General features: G+C 48.6%; 1 protein-coding gene across 2 annotated transcripts in view; it reads left to right on the top strand.

Annotated features, from left to right (window-relative positions):
• The window catches only part of LOC144732882 (uncharacterized), a 295,786-nt gene that overhangs the window by 151,112 nt on the left and 119,919 nt on the right, over positions 1 to 24,755 (top strand). For both annotated transcript variants that reach the window (XM_078614545.1, XM_078614544.1), the window contains exons 6-7: positions 4,962 to 5,018; positions 13,029 to 13,051. In XM_078614545.1, coding sequence (XP_078470671.1) covers positions 4,962 to 5,018; positions 13,029 to 13,051 — 80 coding nt within the window. The remainder of the gene's footprint in view (positions 1 to 4,961; positions 5,019 to 13,028; positions 13,052 to 24,755) is intronic.

Here is a 24,755-nt window from a genome sequence, read left to right as displayed (position 1 = left end):
GACAAAACATTTCAATGCGTTTGTCAATTAACAACACTGCGGCCTGAAAAAGAACAAAACATATGATAGGTGACGTTTCGGGCAATGGGTCTTTTTCATGGCACGTCGATTAAATCCAATGTCCGCCACAGCCTCACTCGCCTGCTCAATTGCGTCATTTCGATTTCATTCGAATTATTGCTTCTGTATGAATCCCGTTCCTACAAGCGTCGTGATTATAAACATTGGCACGATGTCTCTGCCTGTTGAATAAGTACGGCTTACACTGTGCAGGTTACACTCTACTCATGAACACAGTACAGCCATCGAGAAATAGACATGGTCACTGCTTCGCGCACCTTCAGATGCACTTCTGCGACCGTCTGGAACGTTCTTCCTCCCGAGTTGGTATCTTCCTCCGAACCTTCGTTCGGCATGGTTGGCTACGTACGGTGCGAAAGAAATTCAACATGCATACGTCTAATAGGCGCGCATCGCTTTATCAGCGAAGTTCCATTCTTCGGGACGATGAATTCCGCGTGACATTTGCATATCATGCAGTGAAGTAGATATTCAGAGATTACGGAGGAAATGAGAATGAGCGGTCGGAGACGGGGCAATGCACAACGGCCCAATCGGCAACCAGGACGGAGACGAAGGAGATGGCACCGAAACGATAACAGAGCCGAGATGGAACGGACCAGAGGAGGCCGATACAAATGAGGACGTGCGCCACAAATGATCGTCACAGTCGACATGGAGCAGGGAGCACGCAATCTATTCTACGATCGCATCGCAAAGCGCAAATGCGACGCTTCAGGGGCGTGACTTCTCCACGCTCTGCGGAGATGATCGCAGCAAACGCGCGGCGAATTTCCCGTTGGGGGTACTCTTGGCACAGCAGATATGAAGCGAGGGAGACAGATTCTACACTGGGCATGTGTTGGGGGGGGGGGGGGGAAGCGCTTCATAGCTCATCGGATTCCAACAGTCTTAAATCGAGATCCCGATTTTTGAAATGTCTCGTGCAGAGATGAACGACCACCGACTCGCTGCGCAGATGGCGCGGACCCTTCACGTTCTGATAATTGTTTTTTACCCTTTTATCTGGCAACAAAACTGACACCTTTTGTACAAGGAGTCATGTTTGCATAGACCGCAATACCTGCAGTCGTAATGCAAACAAAAAAACATGACTGATAATGTATGCACTGTCCCTTGAAGTTGACCCTTCACGTTCTGTTGCGGCCTCCAACACGCGCACAGATGATCGCGTCTTCGTGGTCCACCAACCCCTAGCTCTGCTTGGGCTGCCTGTGTCACCCGGTGGTTCGCGCTTCGTGCGAGCGGTTGGTCTCGGCGACCTTTTCGCTTGCGTGTCTCCAATGTAGTCGCGTAACTCTCCGCCCGTGAAATAGATTTGCAGCACATTGGTATGATCTGCATTTTTGTTGTTGTTGTTGTTCATTAGCGAGTTACGCAAACGCTGCATTACGCGATCGGCGGTTGTGGCAGCGAGTCACCCAGGTTGCCACCGGCTCTCTCTGTGCCGTGCCGGGGTTTGGGACCACGGTTCGAGTCCGAACAGATCAATGACAACGTAATGACACATTATTGATTAGTGCCAGTTATACAAATACCCAGACCTGTTGTTTTATTAACGTACTTTTAATTGTCTCTTATTGTTGCTCGTGTTAATGCAGTGTGGCTGCCTTTATCGGTGTTCGATACGGCAGATAACCCGCAACAGGGCTTGTTGTGTGTGGAGTGTGTTTGTGTGTGGGGGGTGTGTGTGGGGGTGTGTGTATGGGGTGTGTGTGTGTTGGGTGTGTGTGTGTGGGGTGTGTGTGTGTTGGGTGTGTGTGTGGGGTGTGTGTGTGGGGTGTGTGTGTATGGGGTGTGTGTGTGTGGGGTGTGTGTTGGGTGTGTGTGTGGGGGTGTGTGTATGGGGTGTGTGTGTGTGGGGTGTGTGTTGGGTGTGTGTGTGGGGGTGTGTGTATGGGGTGTGTGTGTGTTGGGTGTGTGTGTGGGGTGTGTGTGTATGGGGTGTGTGTGTGTGGGGTGTGTGTGTGTTGGGTGTGTGTGTGGGGTGTGTGTGTGGGGTGTGTGTGTATGGGGTGTGTGTGTGTGGGGTGTGTGTTGGGTGTGTGTGTGGGGGTGTGTGTATGGGGTGTGTGTGTGTGGGGTGTGTGTTGGGTGTGTGTGTGGGGGTGTGTGTATGGGGTGTGTGTGTGTTGGGTGTGTGTGTGGGGTGTGTGTGTGTGGGATGTGTTGGGTGTGTGTGTGGGGTGTGTGTGTGTGGGATGTGTGTGTATGGGGTGTATGTGGTTGGAGTGTGGGGTGTGTGTGTGGTTGTTGTGTGGGGTGTTGTGGAGGTGTGGTTGGTATAGTGAGTGTGGAGAGTGTGTGTGTGGAGTGTGTATGTGTGTGGGGTGTGTGTGTGGTTGGTGTGTGGTGAGTGTGTGGAGTGTGGAGTGTGTGTGTGGTGTGTGTGTATGGTGTGTGTGGAGTGTGGTGTGTGTGTTTGGTGTGTGGAGTGGGTGTGTATGGTGTGTGTGGAGTGTGTGTGTATGGAGTGTGTGGAGTGTGTGTGTGTGTGGTGTGTATGGAGTGTGTGTGGGGTGTATGGAGTGTGTGTGGTGTGTGTAGTGTGTGTGTGGTGTGTAGTGTGTGTGTGGTGTGTGGTGTGTAGAGTGTGTGTGTGTAGGCTGTGTGTCTGTGTAGGCTGTGTGTATGTGTAGGCTGTGTGTAAGTTCTTGCATTATTTTACAAAGCAGGTTAGACCGGTACGAGTTGTGTCACACACAGCGGAGTCATCCTGCTGGGCACGCTGACAGACAGTTGTGGTGGAATTTGGCGGGGTCGAAACGTGTTAATTTTCACTCAGAAAGGATCACTTTAAAGGCAAAAAGAAGAATGTGATGGTGTGTAGACATCGTTCGCGTGTGAAGGCGTTGCACGCGTCGCTTCGTTATGTTTGAACGACGTCATATCTCGTTGTTCGCAAAAAAAACTCGAGAGAGTTCGTTTCAAAATATTTAAAAAATATTCGTGGGGAACAGGTCCCTGCGGGGTGGGCTGGTAGGAACGAACAAATGAATGGCTATAATAAAATGAAATGGCGGGGGTACGATACGAAGGGAGAGTTTGAGGCCTAGTTCTAGGCTTTAGGCCTAGCTGTAGGCTTTAGGCCGCTGTGAGTTAATTTTTTATTTAAATGTTTTAATTAAAAACTATCTCAGGGAATTATAAGGGAATGTTACACTTGTTTAGCCAGGAAAGCCTCACTGAGTCTAAAGGTTTTTGTAGGGTCCTGCCAAGTGTTTGCAGTAGGGGGCGATGTTGCTAAACCTAATCGGACATTGGACGGACGGACGATATAATCTATTGTAGGCTGGTTCACTTCGTTCCTACCAGTAAAATGCTCCCCTTCTTGACTCTGCCACCATTTGTCACGGCGCTCGCGTGCCTGCTCCACGCCACCGCTGCTGTTTTGAAATAATGCGAGCATTTACGTGTGGTGAAACAAAGAGATACATAAATGCATCACACCACCCCCACCCCCGCAATGCATTATGTTTGTCAACACAACCTGACTTTTTTTTTTCTCCTACGTCGCAGTATTTTGTTGGAACTAAAGCGAGAGACGTTTCACGCGTAGGCTTCGTCACATCTACGCCTCTATTTAAGGAACGAAACAGGAGCATTTTTACCGCAACTCTGGCCGTCGCCTGATGAAGCTGGTTGTAATTACTGGCGAAACGTCGTACTCGGATTGTAAATGCTGTGGCTTGGCTCTCCAACACACCCGTTAGTGCTGTACTAGTTACACTACACTATACACTACATGATACACTACACCATTATACACTACACTATACACTACACTACTATACACTACACCACTATACACTACACTCTACACTACATGATACACTACACCACTATACACTACATTATACACTACACTACTATACACTACACTACTATACACTACACTATACATTACACTATACATTACACTATACACTACACTACTATACACTAGTGCTGTACTAGTGACGAATTGGCCACGTTCTGTTTACGTGACAACCCTTACTAGTTGGCTGTGTCGGGTGGTGGCGGGTTTAACGACACATTTATATATTTACGCGATCTAACCCAAAACACCTGAATTGTGGATAAGAGAGGAGTAAAAAAATAAAAGGATTAAAGTTTCTCCGTGCGAGACATTTTATTCGGGCAAATTTTCCTTTCCACCCCCCGCCCGTCTTAAAAAAAAATCTTGTACAGATTTTCTTTGTCAATCCCTCCCTTAGGGTGAATGAAATGTTTGCTAAAAAAAAGCATATATACCGTGCTGGTCAGTGACTGGTTCAGACCAGTCCACTGTTAAAGCACCACGAGGGTTTTTGTGCATTACAAAAAAAAATATGTGCACCTTTGTAAGTTTTAAATAACATCCCCGCCGATCCCGACGATTCGCCGATACGATTAACCGCTGTTGTTGCCAATGACGATGTCGGAAAAAGAGCCGTATTTGGTGCACAATTTCTGGACCAAAAAGAAAGGCACCGGGACATACTTTGAAAACGACCACCGCCAACACCACCGCATCATTCCAGTCCATTCCACCCTCGGTGCTTTCTGAGCAGTGGTACATTCCTCCACTGCAGAGCTGTGGAGTGTCGGCTGGTTAGGTTGGTGGTGGTGGTTGTCTCTCTCCGCATGTGCACTGGGGCTTTGGTTGCCTGCCACAGATAGCCCTGCCCCGCGATCGCTCGCTCGTGGGTGCGTGCGTTCATACTCACACGCGCGTGTGTGTGCGCGCGTGTCTGTGCGCGCGTGTGTCTGTGTGCGCGCGTGTGTGTGCGCGCGTGTGTGCGCGCGTGTCTGTGCGCGTGTGTCTGTGTGCGCGTGTCTGTGCGCGCGTGTGTGTGCGTGTATCTCTCTCTCTCTCTTCTCTCTTCCCTCTGAGCCAGGGAAACACAGAGGTGGACAGCGATACGACGTTCGAGCTCGCTGCCTACGCCCTGCAGGTAAGATGACTTTTGCCTTCCCGCTCGTTCTCTTCACATTCCAACCTGTCGCACGAACTCATTTCGAGGTGGTGCGACAGGCAGACGCGGAGGGGAGAGAGGTGGTGGCTGGCTGGCTGGGTGCGGGTGGGGGTGGGGGTCTAGCGGGCATACAAAAGAAATAACTCGGGGTGAGAGGCGCAACGCAGTGGATGTCAAACAAACTTTAAGCAAATGCTAACTAAAAACACACACGACCGCAGGATTGGTAACGAGACGGTCTTCTTTGTTGGTGTCTGCTATAGATTTAGCTGGAGAAGTCGAGCTCTTATTACCCTCTCTCCTTGTGTGTGTGTTTAAAATATAAACACAGAGAGGTTACGACGCACCGTAGCTGAATTGTCACTGCTGTTAAAGGGCTCAGCCCTCGGTAGAGGGGCATAGCCCCCCCCACTCCTCCCCACGCTACGGGGTGTCCGCTGATGGTTGATTTCGCTCACAGAAAATGACCGCGCGCTCCGCTGTCCGCGTGATTTGTCTTATCTCAACCCAAACCCATCGGCCGAGACGTCGTTATGCACCAGAGGTATTCGCCGCCTCTGCAACGCAAACGGTTGTGCTATTGTTGTTGGTTGTGGTGGTGGTGGTGGGGGGGAGCGGTGGCGCAGCGGTTAGCGTGCGACGCGCTACGAAACCCGGCGAGCCGAGTTCGATTCCCGCTCACGGCCGATAGCGGTGACGATTTTATCCCGAACCGATCCTGGGCCACCCCTAGGTCGACTCAGCCTCAAATGAGCACCTGGTGTGGTTTTGGCCACCCACCCCCTCGCGTGCCACAGTGCCGTCCGTCGTAGGTGCTGGCTGACAGCACTTGCCCCAACAGTCTTTGAAGGCTAGACGGGGGATCTATCTCTTTTTTGATAAACCGGCCCCCTCGCTCGCGGTCCGATTTCCCTGCTTGAATGCGCGCCTGCGGAGCAAGTTTGGTTGATCAGCGGAGGGGGAGATGTCTCTCTTGTGTTTTACCCACAGACGTTTCGGTTTCCCCCCCTCCCCCCAATCGAAATGCAACAGAATTTGTTTAAATGTGTGCCCGGTCGCTTCAGTTATTTGTATGCATCTCGTGAACGTATGCATGCCGTGGCAATTGCGTGCAAAGACAACACCACTGCGAGGTCGATATTAACGAACTCACATTTGTGGGTGAAAAATGTAATCTGCATGTCCCAGCGTGCTGCGTGCTACGCGTGTGTTATTTTTCATGCACTACCTGATGCGCAGAATTGGCTTAAAAGCTGTAGCCTGCGGGTATGTGTGTGTGTATGTGTGTGTGTATGTGTGTGTGTGTGGGGAGTGGTAGCGTCGTGGTTAGCGCGCCGTGCCACAAACCTGGCGACCCGGGTTCGATTCCCGCTCACGGTCAACAGCAGTGGCGATTATCTGAACCGGTCCTGGGCCTCCCCTCGGTCAACTCAGCCTCAAATGAGTACCTGGTGTGATGTGTAAACATCGCCGCTAGGGAGACAATGGCGGCCGGGCGTGGTGCTGGCCACCCCCTCGTGTGCCGTGCCGGCCTTTATAGGTGCTCGCTAACAGCACTTGCCCCTACAGTCTGTCAAGGCTGTACGGGGGATCTTTGTGGGGAGTGGTAGCGTCGTGGTTAGCACGCCGCGCTACAAACCTGGCGACCCAAGTTCGATTCCTGCTCACGGTCAACACCAGTGACGATTATCTGAACCGGTCCTGGACCTCCCCTAGGTCGACTCGGCCTCAGATGAATACTTGGTGCGGTGGGTAGTAAACATCGCCACTTGGCATGGTGTTGACCACCTCCTCGTGTGCCGCATAACAGCACTCGCCCCAACAGTCGGCTGCAGTTTATATGGAGGACCTTTTTGCTATTACTCATTTCTTTGTATCATAGCAGTACTTGCAATATGATGGCTGTATGTCCACATGGCCATCGAAGTGCACCTAGCCTGGCACAAGCCCCATGGAGACATGATTACTATGATGATTGACAGCCGCTGTTGTGTGTGCTATTGTCACGAGGTTCATCATCTCATTTACATGTAATGCCTTTCGCATTTTCAGTCACGGATCAAACTGTGTTTTTTCCTGCGAGTGCGCGTGTGTTCGCTTGCGATAACAGCTGCACGCTGGTTGGAAATGACATTGAAAATAATAACTTCACTCATGCTCACTGCACGAGAACAACTTCTCGTATCTGAAGAGAGGGGGGGGGAAAGCGCAGCCCTGCAATTTCTCACTCAATGTCACTGTTGGTGGAAGGGCCTCTCTGCTAGAGGAGGGTCTCGAGAGAAACTCGAGGGGAGCAATGCGACCAAAAACTCAAACTGAACCACAAACTATTATTTTACCAGGTAAGGCCCACTGAGCTATACCAGGTCTTTTTCAAAAGCGACCTGGCAATCACAAATGATAGCTCGCACGAAGTGGCTTATCTTCGTGTGGAAATTAACAGCAGCAGTCAACGACTCTAAACGCACGTCGATTCTGAAATGTGGAGGGGGAAAAGTGCCCAGAGAAAAGTCCACGCGACCACGGGGAGAGAGAGACACGCAAAATCAAAATATACAGCAGCAGGCGTCAGGGTCGGGATCGAACCCACGATCGAACCCATACCAGGCGAGGTAGTTAACATCTCCTAGCCACCGTGATGATGATGATGAGAGAGAGAGACACGCAAACTGAAAATATACAGCAGCAGGCGTCAGGGTCGGGATCGAACCCACGATCGAACCCATACCAGGCGAGGTAGTTAACATCTCCTAGCCACCGTGATGATGATGATGAGAGAGAGACACGCAAACTCACAATATACAGCAGCAGGCGTCAGGGTGGGGATCGAACCCATACCAGGCGAGGTAGTGAATATCTGGACACCGGAGCACCCCCTGTATGGGTGTTCACACTGGCTGAGCCAGTGGGGGGGGGGTTGCACGTGCCCCCCCAATGATCCGATCGAAATCCCTAAATTAGATCGGATCATTGGGGTTTATTAGTAATACTTCGGCATTTTGCGACCCCCACTGCCACTGTGTAGCATATTATTACGTGCCAGGGACTCTATGAGATGATAGGACAATAGTCTGAGTCCATAATTGGCAATAAGTAACGGCAAAGCAGTTATAAGCGACTCACAGAATTGTGCGCAGTTGTGTATACAGCACACGACTTCCCTGAAGGCAAGCACCTTCAGCGAGCGCGATGCCGATCACACAACGCGGTTCGAATTCGATCCTCGATCGATGACTGCGCCATCGCCGCACACGCGTCGAATAAAAAGCGAGGAACAAGTTCCTTACTTGCTAACAACTCCTCTATCATTTCTCATTGCTGGAGGGGTTGTCTCCCCCCCTACCTGAAAATCCTGGCTCCGCCATTGGGTGTTCACCACCTTTGTGAACCCACAAAACCGCTGCCAATTGTCTCAGAAACGACCGTGCACCAATAACACAATGTTTTTCTTAATTCAAACTATCATCTAAATTCTAGTATCTGCAACAGTTCTCCGGAACACTCACCCCCGCCCCCCATGGCCTTCTATACTGGAACCACCAGGAGTCCGCATTCCACTTGTTGGCAAGCACAGGTTGGGAATGACCACGACTCTTACAGAGGTGGGGAGCGGTAGTGTAGTGGTCAGCTCGCTGCGCTCCAAACCCGGCGACCCGAGTTCGATTCGCGCTCACGGCCAACACCAATGGGCATTATTTTAAACGGTTCTGGGCCTCCCCTAGGTCTACTCAACCTCAAATGAGTACCCGGTGCGGTGTGTAAACATCGCCACTCGGGAGACAAAGGCGGTCGGGTGTGGTGCTGGCCACCCATCCCCTCGTGTATCGTTCCAGTCTTGATAGGTGTTCGATAACCATGCTAATCGGAGGTGCGGGGTAAGAACAACAAACTAAATACAAAGAAGCAGTTCAAAGCAATTAAGTTTATCAATCTAGATTATTTAAAAGTGCATAGCTCCAGTGGCTTCCTAATATCGGAATGGAAGAGGGTTCCAGACGGCCGCAAAGACAGCCCATTTGAGGGCCACGTGACGCAGTGACAGTCTTTGTTCGATGGCTGGGAGCCCTCGGGAGATGTTTTGAGTACCCACGCTTTACCCCACCACACGCAAACCTCCCCGTCGACTCTGGCATGCTCATCGATACTGCTGTGGCGTTCCCCGTCGACCTCTGGATCGCGAAGCATTCCGCACCTCCGATTAGCACGTTTGGCTCCGTACGGTGCGAAAGAAGTTCAACATACGTACGTCACCCTTTTCATGTCCACCGGTCAGCAAATGCGTGCGAACGGATGCTGTCTTGCAATGCGCGGTGCCCGCGCTCACACATGGTCAGTGAAAGTAGGAACCTGGATTCGCAGGATACTGGCCTCGTAGTCTGTGGATGTATGAATTCACATTGTGGAACGTTTAAATTATCGCGGCAAAACCTAGTTTATTGCGCGTTGTTATTATTATGATTTCGCTCGTTTACCCAGGAAGCGTTCTTCTTCAGGAAGATCCCTGCCGAGATTTCACAGTAGGGGGCGATGTTGTTGCTGTTGTGTGAATCGCAATTGAATAATTTGCTGGTATGTGTCTCTTTAAAAGTTGGGATGTTTATCTGGCCCAGGGGGTTAGCAACGTACGGCTCCGGCTCTGTAAGGGCTGCTTCGTGACGTTATTCACACAACGCAGTGAAATATTCGTCTTCCTTTACCGAAATCGAAAAAAAAAAATTGGCTCTTTCGCGTTATTTTGGTTGCCGACCACTGATCTGGCCTATACCGACACCATTGTATGGTATCATAGTCTTGGTTCTTTCGGTAAAGTTACGTAAAAGGGAAATAATAAAATAATAAAAATAATAAATTTAATTCTCACGACGTTTCGATTGCAACACAATCAATCATCATCAGGTGTGAAAACGACAGCAAGAAAATGTGAGAATTTTATTGTTTTATTTTTCTTTTTTTATTATTTCCCTTCTACGTGACTTTACCGAAAGAACCAAGAAGATGAATCCCTGCAGTCACGAAAGCTTTAAATCGAAATTTAACTGCATGTTTTTGTTTATACGTTCACGAGATAAGGATCCATCGTGGATATTTTTGGGTCAGATCGTGTGAATATAGATTTGTCGTTAAACCCGCTACCACCCAACACAGCCAATTAGTAATGTTTGTATGGTAGAGTAAACCCACAACATTTACATTTATAAAACATTTACATTTGTTCATGTTTTTTTTTTCTACGGTTTTATAAATCTGTCTGCCGCTTGACGATGCCGGTTGTAATTACTGGCCAAACGTCGTACTCAGATTGTCAATGTTGTGGATTTGCTCTCCAACACACCGGTGTGCTGTACAAGTAACGAATTGGCACGTTTTGCATACGTGACAACCCTTACTAATTGGCTGTGTCGGGTGGTGGCGGGTTTAACGACACATTTATATATTTACGCGATCTAACAAAAAAAACATGCATTATGGATGATATTTGTCGCGAAAGCCTACGCGTTAAGCATTCATAAATGCTAACTGCAGCACCACCGCCGGCATCCGCACAACGCACTCGATAATCAGCAACCGATGCCTCGACCAAGACAATATATCGCATCGACTGCCACTTGCTCTCGTCAAGCTGAGAAAAGGGAAAATGGGCAGCAGTAAGCTCAAGAGCACTCTGCAGACACGCACGCTGAATTATAGACGAGTCAACAACTGCACGCAGCACTGGCCAAGGCGCTGGTTGCAGGGCCAACCTGTAACGTCTCTCGCCCCGGCAGGAACGGTGGCGCGGTGGTTTAACCACCTGTGCCTCGGAGCGAGAAGGGCCTGGGTTCGATTCCCGACTCAGGATAATTCCCCCCCCCCCCTTTCCCCCCAGCTTCCTCCCCATAACTAAAGAAAATCAACAGTATCAATGGTGTAGTAATAGGTTTTTACCTTTTTAACTGGTAACAAAACTGACACCTTTTTCACAAGGAGTCATGTTTGCATTGACCACAATACCTGCGGTCAAAATGCAAACAAAAAGACAACTCTGATAATGTATGCACTGTCCGTGAAATTGATTGGTCCACACCCGAGACAGCTTTTCTTAGAGCCCAGTCTCACATGGTGTTGGACCAGATGACGCCAAAAGGCGCACAACTCAAATACAACGCACCATCAGATTATTGAGAGCTCGGGGTAAGCATTTACATTACGAGACCTTCTTTGCCAGTAGCAAGATATAGTAATAGGTTTTTACCTATGACTATTACTATATCTTGCTACTGGCAAAGGATGTCTCAATGTAAATGTCATTGGCCAAACTATCCCATTGCTCAAAAATGGCATTGCAAATGAATCAACTGGGATCAGATCTTGCATGATGAGAACCTGTCAAGGTGCATGATGCGCAGAGTGTGCAGTGTGCGCAGGTGGGTGCGTGCAGTTGTTATTTGTTTATTTTCAGAGTTTTCGGTCGTGCTGCGGTTGTTTTTACCATTCGGGTGCTTGAAGCAGAACTGGATCGTGCGTGCCGTGGAAGGAGATTTGAAACCGAACCGAGTTCCCCATTGCGTGGGAAGCTTTAGCAGAAATATATTTTGGCACAAAACTAAGGTAACCCCCCCCCCCAATTCTGTATAGCTTCGGAGAGTGATGGAGCAAGGGCCGTTAGGTAGCAGCTGTTTTCCCACAAACCGGACAACGTTGTCTCCCCAAGTGGCGATGTTGACACCCACACGAAGCCCAGGACCGGTTCGGATAACGCTCGCCGCTGTCGTTAGCCAAATGCTGGCGATCGAACTTGGGTCGTCGGTTTCGTAGCACAGAACGCTAACCACCGCAATACCGCTCCCCACAAAAAGCTCACAAGCATATAGACTGTTGGGGCAAGTGCTGTTAGCGAGTAACACCTTTGAAGGTTGGGACGGCACACGAGGGGATGGGTGGCCAGCACCACGCCCAGTCGCCTTTGTCTCCCCCAGTGACAATGTTTCTACACACCGCACCAGGTACTCATTTGAGGCTGAGTCGACCTAGGGGAGGCCCAGGACCGGTTCAGATATTCGTCACTGGTGTTGGCCGTGAGCGGGAATCGAACTCGGGTCGCCGGGTTCATAGCTCAGCGCGCTAATCAATTAACAACGGCAAGCACACACGTGTGTGCATACATACAAATACAAAGACAAAGATCCCCTGTATAGCCTGTAACAGACTGTTGGGGCAAGTGCTGTTAGCGAGCACTTATGAATGCCGGCACGGCACACGAGGGGGTGGGTGGCTGGCACCACGCCCGACCGCCTTTGCCTCCCTAGTGACAATGTTTACACACCGCACCAGGTACTCATTTGAGGCTGAGTCTACCTAGGGCAGGCCCAGGACCGGTTCAGATAATCGTCACTGAGTGTTGGCCATGAGCGGGAATCGAAACCGGTTCGCCAGGTTCGTAACGCAGCGTGCTAACCGCTACACTACCGCTCCCCACTACATACATGCATGTACATACATGCATAGACAATAACAGGTCTTCTGTTTAACCTGATAAACCACTGCAGGAAGTGTTGTTAGTGAGCACCTATTAATGCCAGCATGGTACACCAAGGGATAGTCTGGCTAGCAACCCCCTCCTAGCCGCTTTTGTCTTCCCAGTGCTGAAATGAACCGTCGTTCACCAGGTACTCATTTCAGGCTGAGGCAACCTAGAGAACGCCCAAGCCAGGTACATATTACAAAGAACCACTTTCATCGTTGTTGCCCAGGAATTGAATCTGGATAGTAGGATCGTAAAGTTAACCAATATGGAAAAAATAAAATCGAGAAAACACTCCACTCCTAGGGAGACGCTCTCTCTCCTGTCGAGTGGGAGGCTCTTCTGCCAGCTGTGGAAATTTCAGGGCTGCACCTCTATCTTCCTGTACGCTTGGAACCAATCATCACGTGGACACGAGTGAGTTATTCATCTCTCACAGCTCGGTGTGTGCCCACTGCTTACCCTCAACTTGTCTCTTGTTTTCGCAGGAAGCAAAGGGCGACTTCTCAAGGTAAGGAAAGCGTCGATTCATTATATTCGATTAATTATATTTGCTATTTTTACGTGACCAGGTAAGGCCCACTGAGCTATAGACAGCTCTTTTGTCAGAAGCTATTTGGCCATCACAAATGATATCTCAACGAATTGGTTTACTGCGTGCAAATTCATACCAGCAGCAATATACTCTAAAACGCACGTCGATTTGAAATGTGTAGGGGTAAACCCCTGGTAAAAATCCACGTGACCACGGGGAGAACACGCAAACTCCAAATATACAGCAGGCGTCAGGGCCGGGATCGAACCCACGACCTCCTGCATACCAGGCGAGGTAGTTAACATCTCACTACGGAGAGAGAGAGAGAGACACGCAAATTCCAAATATACAGCAGGCGTCAGGGGCCGGAATCGAACCCACGACCTCCTGCATACCATGCGAGGTAGTTAACATCTCACCACGGAGAGCGAGAGAGAGAGACACAGACTCTAAACGTACAGCAGCAGGCATCGTCAGGGTCCGGAATCGAACCCAAGACCCTCCTGCATACCAGGCGAGGTAGTTAAGATATCGCCATCATTCCCATCATTCCTTGCTTTGATCAGCGGAATGAGCGCGCGTCACACGAGGCGCGCGTCTGCCTGATGAATATTTCTCACAGATCTTAAGTGGGGCCGAAAAACTAAAAATGGGAGCAATTTTACACCGCTTCCTCACGTTCGATGCAATCGATTCTTGCAATGCGATTTTGATTACGTAGCAAGATCCACCACGGCAGGAAAGGATGCTGTGTAATGAATAGCACGGTGGACCTGCAATCAATTCATTGGGGGGGGGGTTACAAAGTCACGTGGACCGCCCTGGACATTTCCAAATTTTTCCAGAATACAAAGCTTCTTTGCCGTGACCTCCCAGCTCTTGGTCTGTTTTTTTTGTCAATGTCCATGATTACGATCAATATGTCATTGCAGGAAATAGACACCGATTAAAACGCATTCTTCTTTCGACGCACTGCGCGAGTTTGCTTTTTAATAAGCAAGATCAAGTTCGCTCTCACTTGCCTCATTAGTTGATCATTTATACCCCAGTTGCGTGTGTTGTCACAGCTTAAATAATTGATATTAATTGATTTAATTGGTAGGGCCTTAATCCGTTGTATTTGTGTGTGAACATGTGCGTGCCCGTCGGGAACTGTATTGTCGTGGTTAACGCTGCGCTCCGAACCCAGCGGTCCGGGTTCGATTCCCACTCACGTCCAACACGGGTGACGATTATCTGAACCGGTCCTGGCTCTCCCCGAGGTCGACTCAGCCTTAAATGAGTTCCGGGCGCGTTGTGTAAACATCGTCACTAGGGAGACAAAGGCGGCCGGGCGTGGTGCTGGCCACCCACCCCCTCGTGTGCCGCGCCAGTCTTCATAGGTGCTCGCTAACAGCACTTGCCCCTACAGTCTGTTACGGCTGTAGGGGGATTCTTTGTTATTGTACGTGCCAGTGATGTGTGCAATAAACAGACGGTCGGAGTTGTGCTGAACGGTGTAACCTGTAGCTCTTGCCACGTGTTGTTAGATACACCGCCATATGGTACACTTATGAAAATACGGTGATGTGAGTGATGAGATCAATTGCCCTTTTCATCATGCCTAATCGGCTAATGCGCATGTGTTCAATTGCGAAATGAAATGTCATTTAATCCATCGCACAATGGGTTTTCATCATCGACGTTATTTCATTTCGGCAAATTAAATCAACACCCTCCCCCCCCCCGTTGTCTGCGCTGGTATTCATTTCATTATTCGCCATAATTCTCCGACGGAGCGCATGCTATGGGATAATCGCTTCGCCCTTGCTTAAATTTACGCGCGCGCAGTCACACACACATGCCGAGCAGAATCAGAATATTTATTTAACCTGGAGGAATCCGATGAGCCATGAAGCTGTTTTTCACAGATGTCCAGTAAGTGGGGGGGGGGCACGGGGCATCGGCAAGTTACATCAACAAACAATACTTTTGTTTAAACTACATAACAGCAAGATAGAGAAAAAATACGTAAGCAAGATGCGATGAATGAATATAAAGAACATAAATAGCAAGTAATTCAGCGCTTGCATGTACACCGTGCTTCAAAACAATGTTAACACTTACGGAAAAAGAAGGGATAATACACTGTAACATACTTCAGTTGAAGCTTTCGTGCCTGCAGGAATTACTCTTTGGTTCTTTCAGTAAAGTCACGTAGAAAGGAAATAAATGAAATAATAGAATACAACGTTTCGATTGCAACACAAGCAGTCATCATCAGGTAGAACTACATTTGAGAGATTCTGTGTGTCGATGTTGTGTGTCTCTCTCTCTGTGTGTCTCTGTGTTGTCTCTCTTTGCTTGTGTGTCTGTCTGTGTGTCTCTGTGTTGTGTGTCTCTCTCTGTGTGTCTCTGTGTTGTGTGTCTCTCTCTGTGTGTCTCTGTGTTGTGTGTCTCTCTCTGTGTGTCTCTGTGTTGTCTCTCTCTGCTTGTGTCTGTCTGTGTGTCTCTGTGTTGTCTCTCTGCTTGTGTGTCTGTCTGTGTGTCTCTGTGTTGTGTCTCTCTCTGTGTGTCTCTGTGTTGTCTCTCTCTGCTTGTGTTTCGGTCTGTGTGTCTCCGTGTTTGTGTTTTTGTCTTTCTCTCAAATTTAGTTTTACCTGATAACGACTGCTTGTGTTGCAATCGAAACGTCGTATTCTATCATTTAATTTATTTTCTTTCTACGTGACTTTACCGAAAGAACCAAAGAGTAACACTGTAACAAGATAACAAATGTACGTCAATAGCTTCAAAAAGTCAGAGTCAACACGTGCCTGGAATTTTCTCCACGTGGTCTCCAGAGCCCGGAGGCAGCACTTCTTGCGGTAATGTTGCAAATTGTCAGAAGTGTTCACATTTTTTTGAAGCACCCCGTATTTGCTGCTGTTCTCGAGAACGTCACCAGCTCACGTGAAGCTTCCCCAATGACGGGACTGGGCCAGTGGTCGGCCACCAACATAACAACAAGAGGCAATTTTTATTCGAATTCGATTAAAGCAGCAACAACCAAAAACCCTCAATATCTCAAGAGCCACAATGCAGTGTTTGGTGAATACGAGAGGGTGGTCCTTTATAAATAACGGTCACGAAGCTGTCCCTAGAGAGAGAGAGAGAGCCGCATGCGGCCTCTAAGACGCTGGTTGCTGACCCGTGCACTACAGGGCCTAAGAAGGGGTCATTTAAAGCGTGTCATCAACAATAGGTTCCGTGGCGCAGCCGTCCGCGAAATGACACACCGGGCGAAACTAACGGCCGTCGCTCGAACGCCCGACTCTCATAAATCCATCCGCACGAGATTCAAGGGTGATTGATGCAGTTCTTTGGTGGTGGTGGTGGTGGCCCTTAGGGGCTTCAGCTGGTGCATCTACCAGTCATCTCAGGTCAGCCAACCCATGGCACCTGGGTCCGTCCCGTGACCTCCTGCCAGCAGCGAGCCTTCGACAACTTCACGTGGCCTCAAAGTGCACCTGGCCTGGCACAGGCGGATGGCGGGGTATTGGTATCGGTTGTGGCGGCGGCTATACACGCGGCTGGCTGTAATCCTGCACTGTGGGGGGCCAGCAGCGTGGGACGGTGGAGTCACCGCGCACATCACGTTGCGAAGCTCCCGCTCCCTTTGCCATGAGCGGGTGCCCAGGATGAGACCGCGGGTTTCCTGGTTCGCCTGGAGAAGGCGGTACGGCAAAAAATGCGGAACTCCACTTGTTCCGTCTGTGTGGGATCGGGGGTGGTTTTTTTCCCTTCCCGGCTGCTCCGGTTTCCTCCCCGTCACACGCAAACGCTCGTTTAATTGGCCGATGACACCTTCATAGGCAGAGGGTCGCAGATCTTGGACAATTGTTGGCGCTGGCTCATCGCGTGGCTTTGCTACCTTCCTGCTCGTCCGTGGCTCCTCCTGGTTCCTCTTGAGTCGTCATATATTTGTCTCTCTCTCTCTTGCTCTCTACGGCAATGAGCGAATACTGTGGCGGCAGAGCGTTACAGGTTCAAGCTGTTGATGTTATTATTATTGTTGTTTGTTCCACGTGGAAGTTAGGGAGGCGACGCCTCGCTTAGCCAAGTCGTTTCTCGCGCACTTGGCGGCTCGCATGCCCAGGGGGCTGTTGTCTCACGGCATGCCCAGGGGTTGTTGCCGGCTGGCGAGAAAGCGGCGGGCGGGCGGGCGGATTGACCGGCAGGATGAGTGAATAATTTAAAAGGAAGTGGGGGTGGGAGCGTTGGGGTAGGGGACTGTGTGTTGGGGTGGGGGGACTGTGGAGGAGAGTTTGTGGGGGGGAGTGTGGGGGGGTGGCCGTGTGGGGGGGGGGGGTGACCGTGCCAATCAAGCCACAAGTCGTGGTTCTCTCAGGGATCTCGGCACGTGAAGGTTTCATTCTGCGCGCTTCACGGTGGCTTGGCAGTGTCCTCCTCTTTCGTGGCAAGGCTCACTCGTGTCACTCCCTGTGCACGTGCTCTACTGTACCGTCGTCACTTCTCTGCGTTTACTTTCTGGCAGTAAAACAGGAGGTGTTAAGGTGTTGAAACACCAAATGGATACCTACTGCAAGGCATCAAATCTGCATTAGCCACACGTACATGCAAACAAACACGCTGTGATAATATATGCATTGTCTTTGAAACTCATTGGCCTACACCGCAGACAGCAAGCCTTGTTCCACCAGTGAAATCTAAAATATCGTTATAGATGACCGACGTATGAACTTATTATGTATTCTACACTATGAGACCTCCTTTACCAGTGGCAAAATATAGTAATAGGTTTTCACCCTTTCAAGATGACGCCAAAAGGCGTACAACTGAAAAACAGCGCACTATCAGAGTATTGAGAGCTCGGGGTAAGCATTTACACTATGCGACCTCCTTTACCAGTGTTGAAAGGGTAAAAACCTATTACTATATTTTGCCACTGGTAAAGGAGATGTCTCATAGTGTAAATGCTTACCCCGAGCTCTCAATACTCTGATAGTGCGCTGTCTTTGAGTTGTACGCCTTTTGGCGTCATCTGGTCCAACACCAATGGAGACTAGGCTCTAAGAAAAGCTGTCTCGGGTGTGGACCAATCAACTTCAAGGGCAGTGCATATCATTATCATCATCAGAGTTGTTTATTTTTGTTTGCATTTTGACTGCTTGTGTTGTGGTTATTGCAAGCATGATGCCTTGTATAAAGGTGTCAGTTTTTGTACCAGTTGAAAGGGTCAAAACCTATTACTTTTTTCTTTTTGGTTCTTTCGGTAAAGTCGCGTAGAAGGGAAGTAATAATATAATAAAAATAAAACATAATAAAATAAAAAATATAATCGAAATGGAATTTTTATTATGTTTTATTTTTTTTATTTTATTACTTCCCTTCTACGTGACTTTACCGAAAGAACCAAGACGATGAATCCCTGCAGTCACGAAAGCTTTAAATCGAAACCTATTACTTTATTATGTATTGTGATTGTGGTGCGCTGCTACTGCTATTGTTAATCCGACTGTTATGGATTGACTTATGCAGTTCGCGAAGGATGCTAGGTTTAGTGATGTGTGTTGTGTGTGTCGCTATTGTAAACTTTTAATCACATTTGTTGGTAAAACCGTTACGTTGTTTATATAGCCTTGTTTTAGTACGTTTTAGATGGGCTTGGTTTGGTCCGATTTTTTTTATTTAGTATAGATTTATACTTAAAATTTTGATCTGTATTGTATTATGATTGTTATTTGGGATCAAACATCGAAATATAATTTTTTGCACTTTTTGCACGCAGCATGGACGGGTTGTGCTTTTTCTGTAGGATTTTATTGTTCACGTATGTGATGTTAAGATTTGTGTACAATGAATTTTAGGTGTGTCTTGTAATTTTATTGTTTGTTGTGGTTGAACCCAAATCAAGAGCCGAATGGCTCACAGGGTAAATCCTCATTAATGAAACTGAAAAACTGTGTCAGACCTGAGAACGCCCAAAGGTGCACAGCACCAGGGCAATACAAGTATCAGCAGCATTTATATCTCGGGGGGCGGGGGGGGTGAGCAGCTATATCATGGGACCTTTTTAGTGTTTGAACATCTTAAGACCTGTTTTATTGCCAGAAAAGGGTAAAAACCTATTTTTATTTTTCATCGTTTTGGACTGCCAAAAAGGTCCCATAGATTTATTGTCTTTTCATCCAGGAAGATTTATGATTGAAACGGGACATTTGGACGATCGTTTGTGAGTTTATTTAGGACCGAAAGATGAAGATTTTTCCACAAATATGGCTGTCGCCTAATGAGAGTAGTGTAATTACTGGCGAAATGCCATACTCAAAATGTTAATGTTGTGGATTTACTCTCCAACACACTGGTGTGCTGTACTAGTAACTAACTGGCATGTTTTGTGTCCATGACAAACCTTACTAATTGGCTGTGTCGGGTGGTGGCGGGTTTAACGACACATTTCTACTTATGCGATCTGACCCAAAAACCTCTATTATGGATAATCCAACGGAGTTGTCATTTTGTTTCTTTGTATATTCTTCGCAACCCAGCGTTCTGCACCTGTCATCAATTAAACCCATTTACCCTCGTTGGCCACATTAATTATATCGAATTAAAGTTGGTTTTAATGAACCACAATAAATAATAAGTCAACAGTGTCTCTAAAAGGAGCCAGAAAGCAGTGCTGCTTGTGTGGTCACATGGCCGCCCTTCCCGAGTCAGCCTTGGATGGACATTCCACAATCCTCTGGCGGGATCGGTCCATCCATACAACGGTTAAATTCCTTCCCAGCGGTGCATATTTTCTGAGGCCCCTTGATGCCATTCCAGAGGGCTGAGTGCAACTCCCCGATCCGACTGCACGTCACGTGGGCAGCCTTTCCCATTGTCAGCCCGCGTCCTCCGTCCAGGCGAGAAGCCTCAGCTTGGATGTCGAATTGTAAAAAATGTATATATAGACACGGCAGCGACTGCCTGATTAGCGTTGTCGGTGAGCCACATTCATTTGGACAATACGAGCTGCATCATTGAGGCATTTGTTTTAGTCTCCCGCTTCATTATATTGTATGAACATTATCTTCAAAAAGAAATATGTAAAAAAAAAATATTTTAATTATAATTTTAAAATATTTAGTTTTCCTCCGGCGTGTATAAACGCACAAAACGCAACACATCCAATCACTCGATCTGCAATGACTGCGTTCACGAGCTAATCCAGAATAGCTTAACCCAAATATGTACCCCCTTGGCCGTGTCCTGGCCGAAGTGAGGGTTCAATTCACGCAGGTGAATGCCGCAGTGCAATCTGCAATTTAAGGTTGCGGCCTGCAGTGGTGCAATCTGCAATTAACTGCTTGCAGTCTGCAACGGTGCAAAACCGCAATTACACCTGTGCCCCTTGGCGCGAGGTATTTATAGTTTGCGCAGGTGTGAGCTATTCCGCGTGTGCATGCAGGATCACAAACACACACATATAAATAGAGAGTGAGCGCTCGGAGCGGTCATCATTGCGTGCAGGGGATGATGGTACGTCCGTGTGCCTCTTTGGTGTTTGGTAAGGGACGTGTGCACGAAGCCGCGTATCGCATTTCGCTGCAAGCGTTGGCGATGTCGCCTCTGTGCATTAACAGCCGTTGTCACGGTTGGCTCACAATAAATGGGGATTGCAAGACATACCGCGCTAAAGCCCTTTCTTTCACATATCAACACATGTATGTACAGCCCTTTGTGAACCCGCTGCTGGATGAATGCCTCGCAATGCAGTGTCGGTGAGCATTGGACTGCCGAGGATGTCACTCGCGACTGATGTGAGCAGTGGCCAAGGCATCACACCTGGGTGGCCAAGGCATCACACCTGGGTGGCCAAGGCATCACACCTGGGTGGCCAAGGCATCACACCTGGGTGGCCAAGGCATCACACCTGGGTGGCCAAGGCATCACACCTGGGTGGCCAAGGCATCACACCTGGGTGGCCAAGGCATCACACCTGGGTGGCCAAGGCATCACACCTGGGTGGCCAAGGCATCACACCTGGGTGGCCAAGGCATCACACCTGAGTGGCCAAGGCATCACACCTGGGTGGCCAAGGCATCACACCTGGGTGGCCAAGGCATCACACCTGGGTGGCCAAGGCATCACACCTGGGTGGCCAAGGCATCACACCTGGGTGGCCAAGGCATCACACCTGGGTGGCCAAGGCATCACACCTGGGTGGCCAAGGCATCACACCTGGGTGGCCAAGGCATCACACCTGGGTGGCCAAGGCATCACACCTGGGTGGCCGGCTTCACAGCGCAACGAGGGCAGGCAAACGTTGAGTCTCGTCAGTGGTCAGGCCTCTCGTACAATTACTGCTGGGCTGCCTGATGTGACAAGGCAGAGTTCTATCCACACACTGGTGGAGCCAGTGGGGGGGGTAGGGTGGCACGTGCCCCCCCCCCTCCAATGATCCGATCGAAATTAGGGATTTCGATCGGATCATTGGGGTTTATTAGTAATATATCGGCATTTTGCGACCCCCACTGCCACTGTGTAGTATATTATTATGTGCCAGGGACTCTATGAGATGATAGGACAATAGTCTGAGTCCATAATTGGCAATAAGTAACGGCAAAGTGACTCACAGAATTGTGCACAGTTGCGTATACAGGACACGACTTCCCTGAAGGCAAACACCTTCAGCGAGCGCGATGCCGATCACACACAGTTCGAATTCGACCATCGATCGCCACACGTGTCGAATAAAAGGCAAGGAACAAGTCCTTACTTACTAACAACTCCTCTATCATTTTTCATTGCTGGAGGGGTTGCCACCCCCCCACCTGAAAATCCTGGCTCCGCCATTGCATCCACGAAACACTGCCGAGCCCGTTGGCTGATGGACCAAAATGTTATTAAATGGGGGAAACAACCCCATAGTCAATGTATTATTACCCACAATCCTTTGTTGCGTTTAGTTTGTTGTCCTTACCACCGGCACCTCCGATTAGCACGGCTGGCTACGTTACGGCGTGAAAGAAGAAGGCGAACGTGCATACTCCACCGTGAGAGCGTCTAATGATTTGGTGCAATCGGCTGTGTGCGTTGGTGTGTTGTCACTAATGCCGTGCCATTTATTGCTTGGCAGTAAGGGCAGTCGAAATTGATTTTCTTTTTCCTCCGGATTGCCCAAACATAATAAATCCCACCTCTGAATTTATCTCCCTGCAATTTACTCCCATTGTGGTGTCAGCTTGAAGTGTAACCGATACCACATCGTGACTATAAAAGACAAAAAGCAAGACAAACTGGTTTCTTTTTTAGACTCCCAGTCGTAAAAATGTTCCTATCCTTAGTGAACGTGTCTGCAACCAATGGGAGGCACCCACATTTTGCTGGTGACTCTGATCCAGGGGTGGCAATTGCACATTCCCATAGAGCAGGGGTGGGGAACCTTTTTTCTGCCAAGGGCCATTTGGATATTTATAACATCATTCGCGGGCCATACACAATTATCAACTTAAAAATGTGCCTGTTATATTTGGTCAAACATTTAATTAACTCACTCCGAATGTGATGGCTGGAACTGCTTCTCTTTGGTGAGGCGTGTGATGTTGGCTGCTACTCGCAACTGTTTTTCCAGGTTTGCTCCTAGATTTATTGAATTTCGAGTCCCGCCTGCGGTTGCCTTGGCAGGGCCACACCAAATGATTTCGCGGGGCCTTACACGGCCCGCGGGCCGGACGTTCCTCACCCCTCCCATAGAGGGTGAAAGTCTCTCCGTAGCAGGAACACTGTTGACATCTGTACGTGTACTGTATGTACGTTGAACTTCTTTCGCACCGTACGTAGGCCAACCTTGCTAATCGGGGGTGTCTGGGGGGCAGGGGGGTCACAACAAACTAAACACAAAAAGCGGTTCTCAGTAAATGTGGTGGTGATAGTGAATACAACAATGGGCAATGGGGGAGGGGGGGGGTAAGTAGAACAGTGGTGACCTAAACAACACTGGTCTTAAAAAAATATAGATTCTTCTCAAAGCCTAGAAGGCTTTTGAATTCGCGCCCCGCCTAATTTTAGCCACATTGCAAAACGTCGGTCGAGTGCAAGTGTAAGAGGAATGTATGAAATCGGCGAAGCCGAACCGTCGTAACAGCTGCAAAAAACACCTGGGAAACTAAACTATGTTTTGTATTTTACCAGGTAAGGCGCACTGAGTGAAACAGCTCTTTTTCAGAAGCGACCCTGGCTGTAACAAATGATAGCTCAACGAAGTGGCTTATCGTGTGGACATTGATAGCAGGCAAATCATCTACACGCATGTTTCTAAATGGGGAGGGGAAAACCGGAGGACCCGGAGAAAAATCCACGCAACCACGGGGAGAACGTGCAAACTCCAAATATACGACCTCCTGTATACCAGGCGAGGTAGTTAACACCTGAAGAAGGACGCTTGTGTTGCGCCCGAGACGTCGTGATTTAATTTAGTTGTTTTCTTTTATTAAATTTTTTACTTACGTGACTTTACCGAAAAAACCAAAGAGTATAATTAACATCTCGTCACCGTAGCTTATGAGCTCCACACTTGTGCAAGTCGTCCTACAGCCCCCAACCTAATGGGTAATACTTTCTTATTTGATCTATATATATATATCTCCACATTAAAAACATTACGTTTCTTTTAACACAACCCATCAGTGCCAGAGCCTTCTGGTAGCACGGAATTCCTGCAGCCACCGATTCAGTGCAAGCAAACTGAGGGCTGGTTTAGACATCGCGCTTAGTGTCTTGAAACAAGAATAGGCTTTGACCTTTCTGGCAACAATACTGGAGGTGTTAAGATTTTCAAAAAAACAAGACACCTATCGCAAGGCGTCATGTCTGCATTAACCACACATGCTCGTGGTAGAACATGCAAACACTGGTTTAAAGAAAGGGTCCCGTTGATACAGGGACTCCTGTACTTACGAACGAATTAGGTTCCAGAGGTTTGTTCGTAGTCGATATGCTACTCCTGTCGATTCCAAACATGTTGTACGGCATGTACACTAATCACGGGGAATTCGCTTTTAAAGTTGTATAATCTCCTGCAGATGTAGATGCCACTGGTTCTTCACGTTCTGCAGATGTAGATGCCACTGGTTCTTCACGTTCTGCAGATGTAGATGCCACTGGTTCTTCACGTTCTGCAGATGTAGATGCCACTGGTTCTTCACGTTCTGCAGATGTAGATGCCACTGGTTCTTCACGTTCTGCAGATGTAGATGCCACTGGTTCTTCACGTTCTGCAGATGTAGATGCCACTGGTTCTTCACGTTCTGCAGATGTAGATGCCACTGGTTCTTCACGTTCTGCAGATGTAGATGCCACTGGTTCTTCACGTTCTGCAGATGTAGATGCCACTGGTTCTTCACGTTCTGCAGATGTAGATGCCACTTTTTCTTCACGTTCTGCAGATGTAGATGCCACTGGTTTTTCACGTTCTGCAGATGTAGATGCCACTGGTTTTTCACATTCTGCAGATGTAGATGCCACTGGTTCTTCACGTTCTGCAGATGTAGATGCCACTGGTTCTTCATGTTCTGCAGATGTAGATGCCACTGGTTCTTCACGTTCTGCAGATGTAGATGCCACTGGTTCTTCACGTTCTGCAGATGTAGATGCCACTGGTTTTTCACGTTCTTCGGATGTAGATGACACTGGTTTTTCACGTTCTGCAGAT

The sequence above is a fragment of the Lampetra planeri genome, chromosome 44 (assembly GCF_965212315.1).
Source record: "Lampetra planeri chromosome 44, kcLamPlan1.2.h2, whole genome shotgun sequence".
Lineage (NCBI taxonomy): Eukaryota > Metazoa > Chordata > Hyperoartia > Petromyzontiformes > Petromyzontidae > Lampetra > Lampetra planeri.
Note: the sequence above shows the minus strand (reverse complement) of the source record. Positions and strands in the feature narration are given on the sequence as shown.